Raw genomic sequence first — 18,802 nt, forward strand, 5'->3', positions numbered from 1 at the left:
AGGTTTTAAAAAACATATGTAAAAAAAAGATGAAAGATAAGGTTGGCTCTTAAAAGAACCGTTGTGTTCATGCAGGGACAGAGGAAAGGAAGCATGGGAAAATCATTCAAAGCTACAAATGTGCTGATCTATTTTGTTGTTCACTAGGGAAACACTGGTCTCCCTATGACAAATTAGACCTTTACAAAATGTGCAATGAATATCAACCTTCCGAAATCGAAGGTTCATTTCCAGAGGGCCAGCAAAAGGAGATTCTCCCCCCACAGATGAAGGGCTCACCTCACCTGCAGAAGAAGGAGTCAGCCCTGCAGATGATGGTCCAGGCTGAGCTGCTGTGGATGTACTGGCTCGTCTTTCTGAAGAGTTACCTCCAAAAAGATGACCATGTGTCCTTCCGTGTACATCCTGGAGGTGCCTCTTCATGGTGTGATTCCCAAAGGAATACTTCCTGTTAGGATTACCTCTAGAAAGTACACGCTTACACAGACAGCAAGTAACTAAGGGTGCATTCACCTTTTGCTGGCCTTCTGGAAAAGTAAAATAATCCCAAACATAAGAAGGCTTTTGTTTCCTCGATCTCTGCCTCAAGACAGTGCTGCTGGTGCTAGGCTCACTCTCAGAAGAGCTCTGCTGTTCTGCCATCGTATCCCAAAGACAAACCAGCTCCTTCTCCCAAGGGATCACAAGCAGAAATGAGGGGAATGGGTGTGGTGTAGGAGAGTTCTAGAACTGAAAGTAGTTTCAACCAATCAAAAGTTGTGTTTCATGATCACATGACCTACCGTACGCTTACGGTACGATTACGGTACGCTTACGGCAAAAAGTACGCGTGCGCGTAAAAAAGACACGCGCTTCCGCGCATGCGCATAACAGTCACTCCCCGGCACTTCCGCGTAACGTGCGCGTGTGGCGTAAGCGCGCACGCGTCCCACGCGCAGTACGCGCGGCTACGCAAATTGCGTAACTATACGCAAGCAGCGTAGATAGATTACGGACGTTGCGTAAACCGTACGCTTACAGTGAGCTTACGGTACGCGTACTAAAAAAAAAAAAAAAAATATGGTAATAAATTTTACATGTTTATTTTAAAAAATATATTAAAAAAAAATATTTAAGGATTTTAAAAATTTAAGCATAGTCTTTATATAATGAAAGAAAATTAAATTAAAAATATGTTTGAAAAAAATGAAGAATAAAAAAAAAAATTAGCATTTAAAGAACCTTGCAAATTCACTGAAAAAACCATGGGTTACACACAAGTTATAGTAAGGAATTAGCATTTAAAAAACCTTGCAAATTCACTGAAAAAACCATGGGTTTCACACACGTTATAGTTAGGAATTAGCATTTAAAAAACCTTAGAAATTCACTGAAAAAACCATAGGTTTCACACACGTTATAGTTAGGAATTAGCATTTAAAAAACCTTAGAAATTCAGTGAAAAAACCATAGGTTTCACACATGTTATAGTTAGCTGGACATTTTACTCGTAAAAAACCAATGAAATTGCCCCGTTATAGTTAGTTCAGCTAACTATAACTCACGCGCCCGCAATGCACTGCTGATGACGTCACATATTACATCACTCATGACATGGTCAGTGACATCACTCATGACATCACTGATGACATCTCAAATGACATCACTGATGACCTCACTGATGACATCATCCAGTGAATGTGTGTTTTTCTGAAAATTAAATATGTTTTATATATGTATATCTCAAGGTCGATGGAAGAATAAATGGGTATATAAGTGTCTAAATGGATGATTTGTTTTTCAAAAATTGATTGTGTAACTGACTGATTAAGTGTATCTCTCACTTTATGTATAAGTGGCTGCATGGGTTGGTGAGTAGCTACATGGGTGTCTATATAGGTTAGTAGTTGTTTTTTTGAGTATCAGTCTGAGTGTCTGTATGGTTCGGTGGGGGGTATTACGTAGTGCATAGGTGCATGAATGAGTGACTCACTGTTTGTATGTGTTGAAGACAGCATGTGTGCAGGACTGTATGGGTGGATGAGTGTGTGTATGGGTGTGTTAGTGAGTGAATGACTGTCCCAATAGTGTCTTCAGAAGTAACTACATATGTTTTAAACTAGTATATGTGACTATTGGTGTATATATGCGAGAGGGACAGATTGAAAGAGTTCCTGTATGAATAAGTAAGTGTTTCTATAAGTGATTGTTTAAAAGACTAAGTATGTGTAAGTTTCCGTAGAAGTAAGTGTGGTGGTGTGTGTATAACTGTATATGCAGGTGAATGTATGTTTGATTCTTTATTAGCATGAGTGACTATGTGTGTGAGTAACTCTAAGGATGAGTGGCATTATGTAACAGGATGTATAGGTGTATGAGTACATATGATGAGTGAGTACATGTATGAGTGACTGTATAGGACTGTTGGTGAATGAGTGGATGTGGATGTGGATCTTAGAATTACTGAAGAGGTTGTTGTAACTGGTATTGGTATGTCCATTGTTTTGAAAATTTTAGTCTCTATTTTTGAATGTGTGTATCAAAGCTTATATTAAGGTGAGAGGAGGTCTGCCACTCTATCACAAGGATGATGTCATCAGTGAGGTTATCAGTGATGTCATTTGAGATGTCATCAGTGATGTCATGAGTGATGTCACTGACCATGTCATGAGTGATGTAATATGTGACGTCATCAGCAGTGCATTGCGGGCGCGTGAGTTATAGTTAGCTGAACTAACTATAACGGGGCAATTTCATTGGTTTTTTACGAGTAAAATGTCCAGCTAACTATAACATGTGTGAAACCTATGGTTTTTTCACTGAATTTCTAAGGTTTTTTAAATGCTAATTCCTAACTATAACGTGTGTGAAACCTATGGTTTTTTCAGTGAATATATATATAATATATATCTCAATCAAATTGATCCGGATAGGCAATAAGGTACCCACATGTCCAGCGCCTTTTTCTCCTGTGTACAGATTCGAGTGAGATTGATTAAATGACGAGTGTGTTGGTGTTATGGGCCCCACCAATGAATGAGTGTATGAATGAGCTATTGTGAATAAGAATCTGTGACATAAGGAGAATATATACATTTCTGTCCTCTGCGCTGGATCAAAGGACATCAGGATACTTCGGCTGGTATATCACAGTCTAAGTACTGTTGGTGAAGTATAGCTTGCAGAGGCTCTTTAGGAATTCAGAGGCTTGTAATATTTGAAAGATATCGGGCGTCCTCTCACAGGTGATCTTTATCTATGCTGGGTATAACTTGGCAGATAGGATATTCACTTTAAGCAACTTTTGTTTGACTGAGGCAAACTTTCTTCTAGGCTCTTGCACCACCACCACAAAGTCAGAAAAGAGCAAAAAGCTTTACCCTTCAAAATTTCAGATTTTGCTTCTCTATAGCAAGTATGAAATAACATGTCACCGAAATGTGTACGTTGTGCAATTATGGGTCGAGCAGGTGCCCTGGGTTGCAGTTACACTGAGAAAAGACCTGTGCGCCCTCTACACAAGCAACAGCCTCAAAAACACTGCTGCGCCAAAAACTGTTAAGAGTAGGCGACCCACAAAGTCTTTCATCTTGCCAGTTTTAGCAAATTCCGGGATATCAGTAATCGGATTTTGTTACATTGCAATCTAGCTTCCACGTCTTTAGGCTCAAACACAGGTTATACCTTTTCCATGCTGAGTAGCGTTTCTTCTTTTGTGAGGCTGTCTTATGCTGTTCAGATAAGATAAGACATGTGATGAGGAGACATTGGTCATTGCTGTCCACTGCTGATTTTAAAATGCCGCAACCCACATTCGCATTTAGACGTGCGAGTAATTTGAAGGATAAACTTGTGCACACACGACAAGTACAGAAACAGAGGACTACTACTATGCCAGCCGGACACTATCCTTGTGGGGGGTGTTTGGTGTGTGTGTGAACTAACAGAAAAAAAACCAATATTGTGCAGTTACACAATGGTAGAATATGGCATTTGAAAAAGTTTTCAAACTGTAATACAGTTAATGTCATATACAGACGAACATGCCAATGTGGGCTACAATATATTGGTCTAACAAGTAGGAAAGTGAAAGTACAGATTCAGGAGCACCTAAGTACCATCAAGGCAGGCAAGCTCACTACTCGCTTGGTACAGTATTTAAATGAATACAAACACGATCTTCGAGCGTTGAAATGGCTAGTTTTAGAGAGAGTTATGGCTGGCAGTGACAGTATTGAAAGATTACTGGCAAACAAAGCGCGCTGGATCTTTTCCGAGAAAGTGGATCAAACAGGATTGAATGACCACATTGAATGGAACAAAGTCAGCAGAGAGTAGGACTGATGTGTGCACTAAATAGGGTTCTGGATTGTGGAAGGACCCCAACAATTAAGATTTCAACATCTTGGGTGTCCCTGAATGTTGAGAATAGTTGTCGAGACAGCAGGGGATGGAGGTGTATAAATGTATTATAGAACACCAAAGTATATCCATTTATAGGAGTTAAAAGATCTGTAGAACTTCGGTACACTTGCACTGTCGAGATTATGAAATGGAAAAAGGATTGCAGAATATCTGGGTGACTATATTGATCGTTAAGATCTGATCAATATTAGAGCAGTGGCAACGATGGATGTAAAGAGTATTGCATGTAGTGAAACACTGGTTTATAAGGACCAGGTCCTTTTAACAAATAATTATTCATATTCCTGCGTTATTTATTGCAATATACAAAAAATATAATGCAATATAACTCATGTTAATATTGTAAACGATTCTCGTGCTGGATGCTCTGGCTGATAGAGGCCCGCCAGATTATGATAAATAAAACGGTTAACGAAAATCACAAATACTGATTGGAGGCTCGAATGTTGAAGGCTTGAGAAGTACAGTGCCCACGTTTCTTGAGAGCCATAAGAACTTGAGGATGTGTATGCGTTCTAATATGGCCGCCACAGTTGTGTGGAAAACGGGCCGTTTTTACATCAGTATGCGGTCACATGATCTACACGTAATGGGCGTGGTGAATAGCCCCGGGTAGATAGTGCCGTGGCTACCGGCGCGCTCCGAAGCTGGGACGAGACAGCTCGGTGTTCATGCGGAAAGAGTGTGCAGACAGGCTTTCATGGCAGCGCAATTGGCGATATCGCCAGGTTGTCATGTTACTTGAGGGAAACTAAGGTTTTGAAAAGCGGGGGATTTGCCCTGGACTAACGAACAAGAATGGGAATGTATATGTGGGCAGGTGGTGGTCCAAATAATATAGAGACAACATGAAGCATATATACCGGCCACAGTCTTTATTGAGGTACATGTAGTGAGGAGCGATACGCACCCATTGAATTGACAGGGATAATGAAGCACAGTAATTGAAATAATGGGGGCTACTGAGTGTTAGCCTTTATGATGGTGACGTTTGGCACACGATAATATCGAGATTGGGTTGTGACACAGTTAATGAGGATGAAAGGCACACATTACTCGCAATGTTCATGTGAGGTTTTGCTATCATTCCACAGGTGTAACGATAAGCAATGGTAGTGCTTTGGAATCCAGGGGGTAGAGTGACAAACACACCCCAGTTGGTCTGGTGTAGGCTGGTATGAAAGCCCTCTGCCGACACCGGGTAATTAAAAGTGATTGAAGACTTATGATTAATGAATGCACCTTAATTTTTATCTGGTTGATCATGTTTGATTGAGATAGAACCACTGTTTCCTTTTGTTTTATCAGCCAATCCGCATCATACAAAGTATTGCCTAGAGACCAGAGTGATTGAACCCCTCGCCCTGACGAATTTGCCACAACATATGTAATTGGCCATGAAACGTGTTGGCCTTCTTGGAAAAGGTTAGCCACATGCTGTGCTCTTAAGCCGAGTAAGCTCACATTTTCAAATAAAGAGGGCAGCCTAATAGGGAGTCTTAACTCGATTTTATTTGCATGGAACACGCAGTTCTTTGCATATCACGGGGTTTATGTTTTGGGAAAGTTAATTTCTCTTTCTCTGTTCCTTTTGTCTTTTCACTGGACACTATGTTTTTTGATTTTGTGAGGGGGTAACCGATGATGATATACATGGGCATACTGGCGAGAACCGTCTGGTAGCCTCCCTGGTGTTGCATACGTGAGGTGCCCCCTCACTTCCTCACTTATTTTCTGTTAAGTACTTTTCACTCGCATGTTGTGGGGGAGGAGATGTGTGGCAATTTGACTGAAAGTGGTTCTTGAATAGGTCTCGCGCCTGCGTTGCAGTGCGTAGCACTTCTCGCGCAGCAAGAGACCTCTTGTAGGGGGCCTGAAAACATACCTAGGAATCGCGCACGCTTGTGCTTTTCCTTTTGTGGCACGCTATTGGCCTTTGCGTGCGTGTTTTTTACTAAGAGAGCACGCAATAGGCCAAAGGCGGGCGCATTGCTCCGCCCATGGCCAATTGGTGTCTATTACGCGCACCAAAGGCCATGTGGTTTCAATTATCGTGCCCAGACACGAGCGTGATAATTCAAAAACACGTTTCGCTGTGGCGCGCACCACTCGCGGGCGTGTTTTTTTTCAATAGGGACCCTGTGTCTCCGTGGCTTTATTTTTCACGCCTACAAAGCTGGTGGGATCGGGGTGTTTCAAAATGGTTAAGGAGCCCCTGGCATTTCTGCGCGTCCTAGAATGGGTACGTTTCTTAACTGAATGCGTTTTTAAACAACTACTAAAATCCCCAACGTCTTCTTACGGACCACATGTGCGAGGCAGTGATGGTAATGGCGGTGGACAGACTATTTTCCAAACCCATTGCACAGTGTTTTGTGTACCATTTGCTTAGAAATATGGCAGGAAGAAAACATGCGCGCGTGCAGCCAAAATGATGAGTGATAAAACATAAGACTGCCGAAGGCACTTTATGGGCGCCTAGATCCGCCTACCGTAATTAATGGCTGAGGCACTGTTTATTACCGCGTTGTAATTGTCGCTCAGAAGGCACTTGGGGTCTATTTTCAGACACTTGCGTAGCAGGTGAGCTTTAAAAAGCTTGCGCCTTGTGCATGTGCAAGTGGTATTGGGGAGGGCTCTAAATGGCTTGTTCACGGCGGGGCTTTGACAGTTAAAGGTTCCCTCACTTTGAAGAGGTGACATCTTTGGCTTCAGTGCGATGCCTGACAAGGTACCATCCTTACGAAGCGAAATGCCAGCTCTGTTTGCCCGGGAATAAAAAAGGAGGGAAAGGGACTTTTAAAACGTGCCATTCAAGGATGTGGTGTAAACAAAAACAGTTCAGGTCATGTGGTAACACTGACGTTTTCTGCACCGATGCACACAGAATCTTATTTGGGGAAGTGAGGGAGTTATTGCATCTCTTCGCGTGCATTATCCACATAAATGAGATGGGACTGAAATGCATCAAAAATTAAGCGTTTGTGTAGCTTATAGTCGTAGACAGCATGAGTCGTCTTAAATATTGCAATTCCTTCATGTATGGTGGTTTGTTACATATCTCAAGTTGAATGGGAAATACCACAAAGTCTTGATGTGTTTGAGAAATAACAGTCTTGATGTGCATGGGAAATAACCGAGTCTTGATGTGCATGGGAAATAACCGAGTCTTGATGTGCATGGGAAATAACAGTCTTGACTTGCATGGGAAATAACAGTCTTGACTTGCATGGGAAATAACAGTCTTGACTTGCATGGGAAATAACAGTCTTGACTTGCATGGGAAATAACAGTCTTGACTTGCATGGGAAATAACAGTCTTGACTTGCATGGGAAATAACAGTCTTGACTTGCATGGGAAATAACAGTCTTGACTTGCATGGGAAATAACAGTCTTGACTTGCATGGGAAATAACAGTCTTGACTTGCATGGGAAATAACAGTCTTGACTTGCATGGGAAATAACAGTCTTGACTTGCATGGGAAATAACAGTCTTGACTTGCATGGGAAATAACAGTCTTGACTTGCATGGGAAATAACAGTCTTGACTTGCATGGGAAATAACAGTCTTGACGTGCATGGGAAATAACAATCTTGACGTGCATGGGAAATAACAGTCTTGATGTGTATGGGAAATAACACAGAGTCTTGATGTGTATGGGAAATAACAGTCTTGTTGTGTATGGGAAATAACACAGAGTCTTGATGTGTATGGGAAATAACAGTCTTGATGTGTATGGGAAATAACAGTCTTGTTGTGTATGGGAAATAACACAGAGTCTTGATGTGTATGGGAAATAACACAGAATTTCTTTAACCAGTGAAGTTCAGATACTATTTTCTTTCCATCTGTGACGTACTAAGAATGCAGTTAGTACAGTAATGCAAGTGTGCCACTAACTTATCTGTAGGATTTAAACACCTAGTTTTCTGTTGATATGTAATAGTCATCGCCATGTTTGGTGCCATTGAACACAGAGTGTGAAATATTTGGTTATGACTTGGCCCTATGTGCGAAATTTTGGGTAAAGCGTCTTGATGTGTATGGGAAATAACACAGAGTCTTGATGAGTATGGGAAATAACACAGAGTCTTGATGTGTATGGGAAATAACAGAGTCTTGATGTGTATGGGAAATAACAGTCTTGATGTGTATGGGAAATAACACAGAGTCTTGTGTTCTGGAAGCAACACAGAACGTCTCGATGTATACTAGAAATAATACACTGAGGCTTGAAGTGAAGTGGACATAAAACCGAGACTATTTATGCATTCAACCATCACACCCTTTGTCATATGCATTTTTTTTTTTTAATCTTCTGTATGCGTTCCATACTGAAAGCGGTCCCCCAGCTTTAGCAAAGCTATAGGGCTCGCTTTAATGTGCAAAGCAGAGCTTAAGCATGCAAAGCAGGTTTTCTTCTTGCTTCCAAGTTGTTGTTGCTTGGTCGTTTTTTGCACCCCCTCCAATTGTTGATCGACAGCACTACCTCCCCCCACACCCTCCTCCTCACAGGCAAGCAGACAGAGGCTCTGGGCGTTGCTTTGTTTCAAAGGCGTCACAGAAAGCCTCTCTCAGCGCCCTACTCATTAACTGCAAGATACAACTTTAGATTTATTGTTTCTAAGACTGTCTTTGTTTGATCTCCTGATGTTCCTTGATGGTTGCTCTCAACTACTGAAGCATTTGTTGGCTGTTTAGTAGTGTACTCTGACAGTTCAAAAGTAGATTAGCCGCTGAATTCGGATTTATATAAGAGGTTAGAACATTTCAGAAACGCTGCATAGAAAACAATGTATCATTACAAAACAGGTGATGCCTAAAGCAAAGGCGAATGTAGGTACCGTTCACAAAATGTTAGAATCACAATATATTAGAACGATGATGCCATCTTGTTACAAAACCAGCAAGGTGTTTGCACCACACAGCAGCTGGTTGAAAGATTTTTTAAAGCGCTATAATGTGGTTAATGCTGGCCGCATCTTAGCTAGCCAGGCTGCTGTGCATCAATGCAATAGGTCTCGCATTGGCGAGAGTTTAAGCTATTGCCATTGTAAATGGTAATGCCTTTTATTTAGGTTTTAAAAACCAACACGTAAATAAAAGGCATTGTCATTTACAATGCCAAAAGCTCAAACTTTCGCAAATGAGACCTATTGCATTGCAAATGCTTGTTTTTTTAATAAATACCGACTTGAGAGTTCTGGGACTGCGAGAAATTAGACAGGGTGCCAGATAGTGGGTGGAAAATAGAATTCCCACATTATAAGCAGTTCACAAGAGTGATATTGAAGAAACGCTCTTACAACCAGGTCTTTATTGTATGGACGACTTGTGCTGTTCAGCCTCTGTAATTCTCCTGTCATGTTTACCTAGCTTATGAGAGATGGAGTTCATACGGCTTGTGAGATTATCCATTTTGTTGTTGGACATTAAACTTTTTTGCACTGCATATCGTCACCACCCTCCGGTGTAGTCAGGCGATTCACTTGAGCTATTTTTAGGGGGTCTCTCCTGAACCAGCAGCAGGGCTCAAATTACAATTTAGCCTGTTGATTATCGTTTATTCCTATCTTGGCACTAGTCACCAATAATGCAGAAGAAAACGTTTAACAACACTCTGGAGGTCAGGTCATTAGCCAACGTTAGGAGACCTTTATGCAAGTGGAGCTGATAATATGTGACAACCACTAACAAGCAACCAAACATATGTAGTCTCCGAGGGTGACAGGCAATGTGTATGGAAATTGTTCACCCCGCAAGGGCTCCTAATTACTCCACTATGCCATGTCCATATGGTGTATACTGTAGATCTGGGTTACTCAGTGAGCATGGGGAATACGGTTATCTCATAGCCCCACAAAGAATCCCCCCCCCACCAGATTATGCTCAAAACATTTGGAAAAGGCACGAGCAGACTCTCCTTATGGAGTCTTCTTTTTTTTTTTAACAGAGCAGTGAAGGCCAGTCAACTACAGGACTCAAAGGAGCCACCATTCCATGGGAGCAGGCCATCCATGGGCATTGCAAAGGGGCGTGGGAATGCCCAAGCTTTTCCAAGCACCTAAAGGGGACACTGCAACCTTATCAGCCTCAAGTTCTCCCCCCACTTGCCGAAATCCACATCAGCAAAGAGCAATGTGTGCGGGTACGAGCCAAATCTACTCCTGATAAGTGTCAGGTAACAATGCCACTCAAGGGTTTTGTCACTCACTACAAGGCCAATCTGCCCAGAATCCTACTCAAAGGGCCAGTCACAGACTACTTCAGTGACCTTAAACGGCACTTGTGTGACCAAACTGGTCTATTGTCACGCCAGTGCCGCTCTGATAATAAGGTAGGCTGTCCCTCCAGACACGCAGTATTTGATGCATGTGCCAATAGATTTAAATGGAGAAGATTGTCACGGTAACCTTCCACCACACTGATGCCCGCAAATTTCTTCTGCAATTAGTGTTGCATGCCAAGCAGTAGAGTAGGCCCACAAGTCAGCCTGTGACCAGAGAAGGCCACATCTGACATACTTTCAACAGTGCACATTCACTTGTTGGTTGTCGGTCGCATGAGGGCGGCAGGTATAAACTTTGCCCGTCAGTGGTGCCATGTAATTATAACCGGTATGCTCGCCTACAAGTTGTCGGCTTTGATGGTGAAAATGCACTGATGTGGTGGGATACTTTACACATGGCTGATGAAGTGTCACAGAAGTACGGAAATCTTGGGCATTGGCTTTCTGGCACACCCATAGCATAAAGCATTTTGAATATTTATATATATGTTACGAATATTGAAGAAAAGCAATGATATAAAGGATAGCCACTTTAGTAACAATGTCTGCCATTGAGTGAAAGTAACTTGGATTTTTACGGTTGTTCTGGCCACGCGCCAGTGTTTGCCACAGCTAAGCAACTACTATTCCTTATAACTACATCAAATAGTTTTCATGTTTGGTAAGAAACCCCAGAGAAGACTAGGCTAGTAGCCACCAGACCCTCAAATGTTCTAAAAATACCAATGTTGAAAGAATTTGATTTGGTAATTACGTCATGCTATCTTTCGCATTTTCAATCATTAGCTTGTACGAAGAGAGGTTTACTCAACCTTTGATGGTCCATTCAAAGTGATTTCTGGGTGCACTGGTTTCCATAAAAAAAAAGTCATGTGGTGCTAGTTTGCTGTGTACAGGAGCAATAAGTTAGCAAAACATCTATGTCAGACATTAAACCGCTCTTCTTTCTGGACTAACACTCACCAACCTCTGCCTTCTGGCAAGATGCCCGAGTACTTAATTCTCAAAACTGAAACAGTGCCTTATCAACTGCTCGCTTTCCCAGCTATCACACTGCTACTCGCATCGATGAAAGAGCCCTGGTGCTCAGGAAACTAGCTGGTTCAAATTTGCGAATATGATATCTTGCACAATATTTTAATGCTTGACCAAAGTTCTCCATAACATAACTTGCCAACGAAGCAATAGTAGTGCTACCTCCACTGCCCACATATGCAGAGCTAAATCTTAGCAACAAGAGCTTAAATTACCAGGTGTTTTCTTTTAAGGTCCAACAAAATCCCAACAGGTTTAATTCAACTGTTACTAATAATTTGTCTAACAAGAGTTATTACCAGGACCAGCAATCTACCTAAACAAGCCGGATATATATTACAGAGGAACAACTGCACCTCCCTATTTAAGAAAACACAGGAACGACATCTTCTTATTACGCTAATAACTTGTGAGACATCAGATGCATCAGCACTAAGATGGGCGGGCAGACAGTCTACAGAACACATTTGTTGCATATTCATCAAGAGGTCAAAAGCTCTTCCAAAAACAAGTGTGCATACAAACTTTTCGAAGAACTTTTTGGTATCCACTAATCAAAACCACTGAGCACATTTACATAACAAATTAAATGAATATAGTACAGTGCAGAGTGTGCAGTTTTTGCCTTTTTCTTTGGGTGGGGTTATTTTAGTCCGACTTTTTGGGGATAATGTATTAAAAAATCCTCATACCGATTAAGTTCAGCGATTAAGCCCTCCTGTGCGATTAAGAATTTCAAATCCCCATTGGTTAGCACGGAGATCCACGGACACAGCAGATTCTCATTCACCTTGAGCAACTTCGATTGCACGATCTGCTCGCCAAATCCTTGTAAGAGATTATGGTTGCAGCAAAATATTTTGCTTGGGCTACAGAGCAGCTACCCGCCCTAGACTCTGGACTTTGGGAAAGAGGGCATATTTCAGAAAATGAACATTTGAAAAATGTCCGCTTTACCCAAAATTTCGCACATAGGGGCAAGTCATAACCAAATATTTCACACTCTGTGTTCAATGGCACCAAACATGGCGATGACGATTACATATCAACAGAAAACTAGGTGTTTAAATCCTACAGATAAGTTAGTGGCACACTTACATTACTGTACTAACTGCATTCTTAGTACGTCACAGATGGAAAGAAAATAGAATCTGAACTTCACTGGTTAAAGAAATACTTTTAAGTGTTAATATGATTTACATCCACTTAAAACCTGTGGATTTGGGGGACCACCCAAAGGTGCAGGGTCCACCCTTCGTCCACGGGTCCGGGATACAAACAAAGACCAACACTAGAGCGCCGAGAGAAAGGATATTTATTACAATCTCATGAGATGGAGAGAGAGCATCGGCAACAAGACACCCGCAGCTTGTCTGAGGAGACAAACGAACAGGGTGTGAGCGTCCGTGCAGGAATGTGGGAGGTCAAAAGTGGAGCTCCAGAGTGATCGTGAAAGAGAGAGAAGGTCAGTCATAAGGGGTATAGCACAAAATGGTGGAGTGAATGGCAAGATGACAGACCTACTTTTCTACAGTCCCTCCTTTTGCCATAAGCGAAACCATTTTTTTTTTGTCAATTACAATGTTCATCAATAGCTGTGTCTCACGTTCAGTCCTTATTTTATCGTTCTTGACCTGTGCATTTACGGGGACTGACTTGATAGCATTTGCGCAGAGGCCACAGAGTAGAGGACCACATTGAAGGCAAAGCCAACAAAAGAGAACCAGGGCAAGAGGTATCAGGATGATCATTAGAACCTTCCATCCCCATTTCAGCAGAAGTTGCCATATCCAAGAACCAAGGGACCATGGGTCTGTATCTTGATGGAGGTCAGAGGCTATTCGATAGAGTGCGGAAAAAGCCTTGTAGACAGATGATGAATGATCCGGAACATACACGCAACAGCTGGGGCCGATGATGCGACATGCTCCTCCGCGGTCCATCAAGGACCATGCGATTTTGTAGAGTGACGAGGCGTACCGCTTGGAGCTCCGCAGTGTTGTTGGCCAAAATACCAGCTGTGATGTTGACGGTGGCTTCCATGACTCTGGTGAGGTGGCGAATGGCTCCGCTGTTTGCCATTGGTCCCCTGAAGGGAAGGATGCCCTTCATGGCATCCAGGAATTGTTGAGAGATTGTGTCTGATTGTTCACCCACATCGTTGCTGCGGCGGGCGCGATAATGAAGAGGAGAAGCAATGTAGACAGGGGGAAGGAGGAAAGCAATGTAACATGTGCCTCCCCAGTTCTCGTGAAGCCAAGTGTAGGCCTTTGTTCCACACACGAAGTAGGTGTTTGGGGAGGCAACAAGGGGCGGTGGAGATGTCGTATTCAGAGTTGTTGTCATGACACAAGAGCTGTCCCCAACGTACTCAATACCTAAGCCTCTGATACACATTAGTCCAGGAATGCGAACAACAGCTAGCGGTGGGGTCCGCTTGGCGGGTGTTCTTGCTTTGAAGCTGGAGAAGCGTATTCTACTGGTAGAGTCGAATACCAGCATTTCCTCCTTCTCATCCTCAGACATGCGTGTAGAATTGTTCTTTGGACAAACAGCATTGCCCGTTTGGTTCTGCCAGAACTCATCTTGCAATTGTTGGAGTGATGTCGGCAAGGCCGCAGGACCGATGGGCGCCTAGGATGAGCGACATCCAGGCAGCGCAAGAGGAGTGTATAGAGTAAGAGTAAGGGAGGAAGGGAATGTTATTCTCCGTGGAGCGAGGCAGGATACCACAGACCCAACAGTTCGTTTTATTCAATACCTCATTATGTTGATTCAACATTTGGATGAAGGTGTTGTTCCAAAACTCTTGTCGCCTATTTTGGAGATAAGGGGACAAGAAGACATGGGAATGTTCAGGAGACGTGGCCTAAGTGGGCAATATGGTATCATTGGCTGGTGCCCCTTCCTCTAGGATCCAGAAGAGGATGCCAAAGATAATAGTGAGGAGGAGAACTGTCGTCAAAGCTATTGACCTGTTATTATGCAGTTTGTTACATAGTGCTATCTTCTTGTTGGAAAGTTCAATGGTTTCTTTGTTTGTCATAATCAGTCTTCTTTTGGGCTGTACAGCTGTTGGAGAGAAAGGTGAGCCCTACGTGTCGCCGGTAGCTGGTGGTTGCTTCTCCTGGCTAGGCTTCTCAGTACCCCGCTACCTGGAGTACCAATCCACCCTTCCAGATAATACTACTGCCCTGCGACTTTTGGCTCACCTCTCCTGTCCGGTCGCTGGAGCTCCAGAGGCCATGCGTGGGCGTAGGTTGTATCTTCCTTTAGTTGCACGGTGTTATCTTTGAATAATTCCAGTTCTGGGAGACCACTCACGGGGGGGGGGGGGGGGGGGGGGTCGCACGTTGGAACTTCCTTGTAGGTGGACAAGGTAGGATCAGTTTGAGTGATGCTTGGGATCTTCCGGCAGCATGGATCCAGGATTTCTTACCTTCCACTCGCAGGGCCGTTCTAGTGGTCAGAAGAACTGTCAGGGGCCCTTTCCACCGGGGTTCCAGCGTCTTCTTTCGAGCAAAATTTTTTACCATGACGAAGTGGCTGGGTCGGATGGCATGTCCCGGCCCGGTGGATCGATCAGGCAATGCTTCCTAGACCTGCTGATGAATGGAAGACAAAGTTTGTGTAAGTAAGGACAAATAATCACTCAGCAATTCACAAGGTGAATCAGACAATGTGGTAGCAGGTGGTGCGCCCCAGATGTTCATTGGGCGTCCAAAGACCACCTCATACGAAGTCAATGAGGTGTGGGAATGCGGGACAGATCTTATTGATAGAAGGGCCAGTGGTAGCGCATCTGGCCATTTTAGCCCCATAGTTTCTACTATTTTGGCTAGTTTGGATTTGATCGTGACATTGTATCTTTCCACTAGGCCTGCTGATTGGGGGTGGAAGACTTCATGAAATTTTTGTCGAACACCTAATCCTGATAGTATATGCTTGACTATTTCTCCAATGAAATGACTCCCACTGTCACTCCATAGGACTCGGCAAAGGCCGTATCGGGGAAAGAATTCCTTCAGCAATATCTTGGCGGTGGTTAGGGCAGTGTTGTCTCTAACCGGGTAAGCCTCCACCCATTTGCTGAACGCGCAGACAACCACCAAAACATATTTATGGTTGTTGCATCGTTCCATTTGGATATAATCCATTTGCAGCACTTCAAAAGGTGATGTAGGGATGGCATATCCTGCCCGAGGTACCAGAGTCCCTTTACCTACATTGTAGCGGAGACAAACCAAACACTGTTGGACCAGCCTGGAGGCGGTAGACCGGAGATGGTGGTTATCCCACACTTCCTTTAATATTTTAGTCATGGTGGCAGCATTGGTGTGTGCTGGCAAATGAGTCATGTTCAACAATGGGAGGAGATCAGCATTTGGCAATTTCCAAAGTTTTGCATCTTTGGATCGCCAACAATTTTCTTCATCAAGCATGCCCTCCTTCTCCGAATTTTGAAGTTCTTCAGAGGTGGCAGTGGACTTGATGTCCCGGATCTGTTGTCTAACATCATGCCACTTCTCTGCTTGGGATTTTACTATGTACATAGGGGTGTGTATTCTTTCCTGTGCTGTAGCCCGGGCTCATCAGCAAATGCATTTCCTAATCCTATTTTGTCTGTGACCTTCTTGTGTGCGTTGAATTTAACAATAGCTAATGTTCTGGGTAGTGTCAATGCTTGGAGCAATGCAGTGACTAAGTCACCATGCTGAAGGGGCGCACCATGTGACGTTAAGAACCCTCCCTCCTTCCAAAGGATACCAAAACTGTGGGCCACTCCAAAGGCGTACTGGCTGTCGGTATAGATGGTGACAGCGAGATCCTGGCTCAGGATACAAGCGCGGGTGAGAGCTACAAGTTCTGCGGCCTGGGCAGATTTCTGAGGTATGCGTGCAGTCTCAACAATGGTATTGGTAGTGGTGACGGCATAGGCAGCAGATGTGGTACCGTTTGATAGTTTAATACAAGATCCGTCCACCCACAATTGCCCATCCTGTTCCGTGAGAGTGGTGTCTTTTAAGTCTACCCGTCCCTTAGTCTGTTCTTCTGTTCGAAAGAGGCAGTCATGTGCAATGTCTGGGATGTCAGGATCTGGTGTGGCAGGATTCAAGGTTGCACATCTCTTTAGCGTGATATGGGGTGCTAACAGCGCAAGTTCGTATCCTGTTAGTCGTGCACTAGTGAGGTGTTGTGTCTGTCTTATTCAGTAATATGTCGACTGCGTGTGGAACTAATACAGTCAATCTAGCTCCCAACACAATCCCTTCACTTTGTCGGATAGAGACGGCCGCTGCTGCAACCGCCTTAAGGCAAGAGGGCAGACCTCGGGCCACAGGGTCTAGGGTGGCCGAAAAGTAAGCGCATGGGCGTTGTTTGGTGCCGTGAATTTGGGTCAGGACTGAGAGAGCACATCCTGAGCGCTCATGGGTGTATAGGCAGAAGGGTTTAGAGTAATCAGGTGTGCCCAATACTGGTGCAGAGCAAAGAGCGTGGCGTAAGTCTTGAAAGGCTTGGTCGTGTTCATGTGTCCAAGGTGTGGGTGTGTCTTTTGTATACAAAGCAAGGAGTGGCTCAACTAGGAGGGAAAAATTCGGTATCCATTGGCGACAAAAGGAAGTGAGACCAATTAGTGCACGAACATCTCTTTGGGTGGTGGGAGAGGAAAGGTGTAGTATTGTTTGGATGCGGTCAGGTGTGAGAGTACGTCCCTCCTTAGACAGCAGATGGCCGAGGTAGGTCACCTGCTGTCTACAATACTGTAGCTTATTCTTGGATACCTTATGGCCCTGGGATGCCAAAAAGTGCAGTGTAGTAAGAGAGGCAGTGCGAGCCAGGGCCGCAGTGTCTGCAGCCAAAAGAATGTCATCGACATATTGGATGAGAACACCGCCGGGTGGTAACTGTATTTGGTCGAGCTGTTGTTTACGGACCTGGCTGTAGATGCTAGGGCTTTCGGTAGACCCTTGAGGAGCCCGACAGAATCTGTACGATCTGTTTTTTATGGTGAAACCAAAAAGATAGTGTGACTCAGGATGTATTGGTATGGAGAAAAAGGCATTTTTTAGATCTATTACTGTGAAGGTAGTAGCAGTTGAGGGGATTGTTGTCAATATAGTTGTTATGTCAGAGACCACAGGATATTGTGGGACCACTATTTTGTTAATTGCGTGGAGGTCAATGACAAAACGGTATATTTTCTTAGAAGTGGATGTACGTTTCAAAACTGGAAGGATGGGGCTATTGCAAATGTTAGACTGAACTTCAACTACCCCAGCTGCAATCATATCCTGTACTATAGTCATGAGAGCCTTTTCGCCGTCTGCAGAAATTTTATACTGAGGGAGGCCCATCAAATTGTCTGGGCAGTTTGGGGAGAGCAGAAAAGAGGCCATCACTGCGTTCCCCTGTATGTCCAGGGGCACCTCAGTAGAAAGGGGGTTGGTGGAGGGCGTGCCGTCAAATCCTACAGATGTGACCGATAAGCCAGACAGGGGGCGCCCTAGGAATCTGCTTATGTGAGAGGGCACTTCTAGAGACCCCTGTGTCGACCAAGAATTTGCCCTGAGTTCCAACCACTGAAGCTGTGACATAGGGCCCTGATTGATCAACTGGAAGTTCCACTGGTTCCTTTCCCTGTCCCTGGCTTTCTCATGCAAATTCATTGTCTGGGAAGTGGTCACCAGAAAATTTGAGTGCAAAAGCCTGTCTATTGTTATCGAAGACATTGGGGCGTTGTCCGTTGGAGGGTGGGACTCTTCCTCTACCTCTACTCAGCCCCCTTCCCCGACCCATTGTATTTAGCTGTAAAAGAGGACAATCTGCGCGCCAGTGGCCGGTTTCCTTACAATATGCGCATTGGTTCTGGGACAGTTGACGTGGGGGTGGGTGTGTTCCAGCAGTTGCGGGCATATAATTATACTGTGGACCTCTACCGTTTCCTCCCCCGCTGATGATTATTTGGGAAAGCATTACTTTTTCTTGAAGTTATTTTTTTTTTCTTATCTTTTTCCTCCTCTATCTTATTCTGCAGATGTTCATAATATTGGGCCATTGTCAAGATCTGTGT

The 18,802-nt window shown here is 43.8% G+C and overlaps 1 protein-coding gene across 2 annotated transcripts in view; it reads right to left on the bottom strand.

The window, feature by feature from the left end:
- MLEC (malectin) overlaps nt 1-18,802 on the bottom strand; it is a 107,630-nt gene that overhangs the window by 64,887 nt on the left and 23,941 nt on the right. The window contains exon 2 of one of the 2 annotated variants that reach the window (XM_085634311.1): nt 15,170-15,335. The exons of the other annotated variant lie outside the window; for it this stretch is intronic. Within the exon in view, the coding sequence (XP_085490437.1) occupies nt 15,170-15,266 (97 nt within the window). The 5' untranslated portion in view covers nt 15,267-15,335. The remainder of the gene's footprint in view (nt 1-15,169; nt 15,336-18,802) is intronic. 2 annotated transcript variants of the gene reach the window in all.

Source organism: Triturus cristatus, chromosome 11 (assembly GCF_964204655.1).
Source record: "Triturus cristatus chromosome 11, aTriCri1.1, whole genome shotgun sequence".
Classification (NCBI taxonomy): domain Eukaryota; kingdom Metazoa; phylum Chordata; class Amphibia; order Caudata; family Salamandridae; genus Triturus; species Triturus cristatus.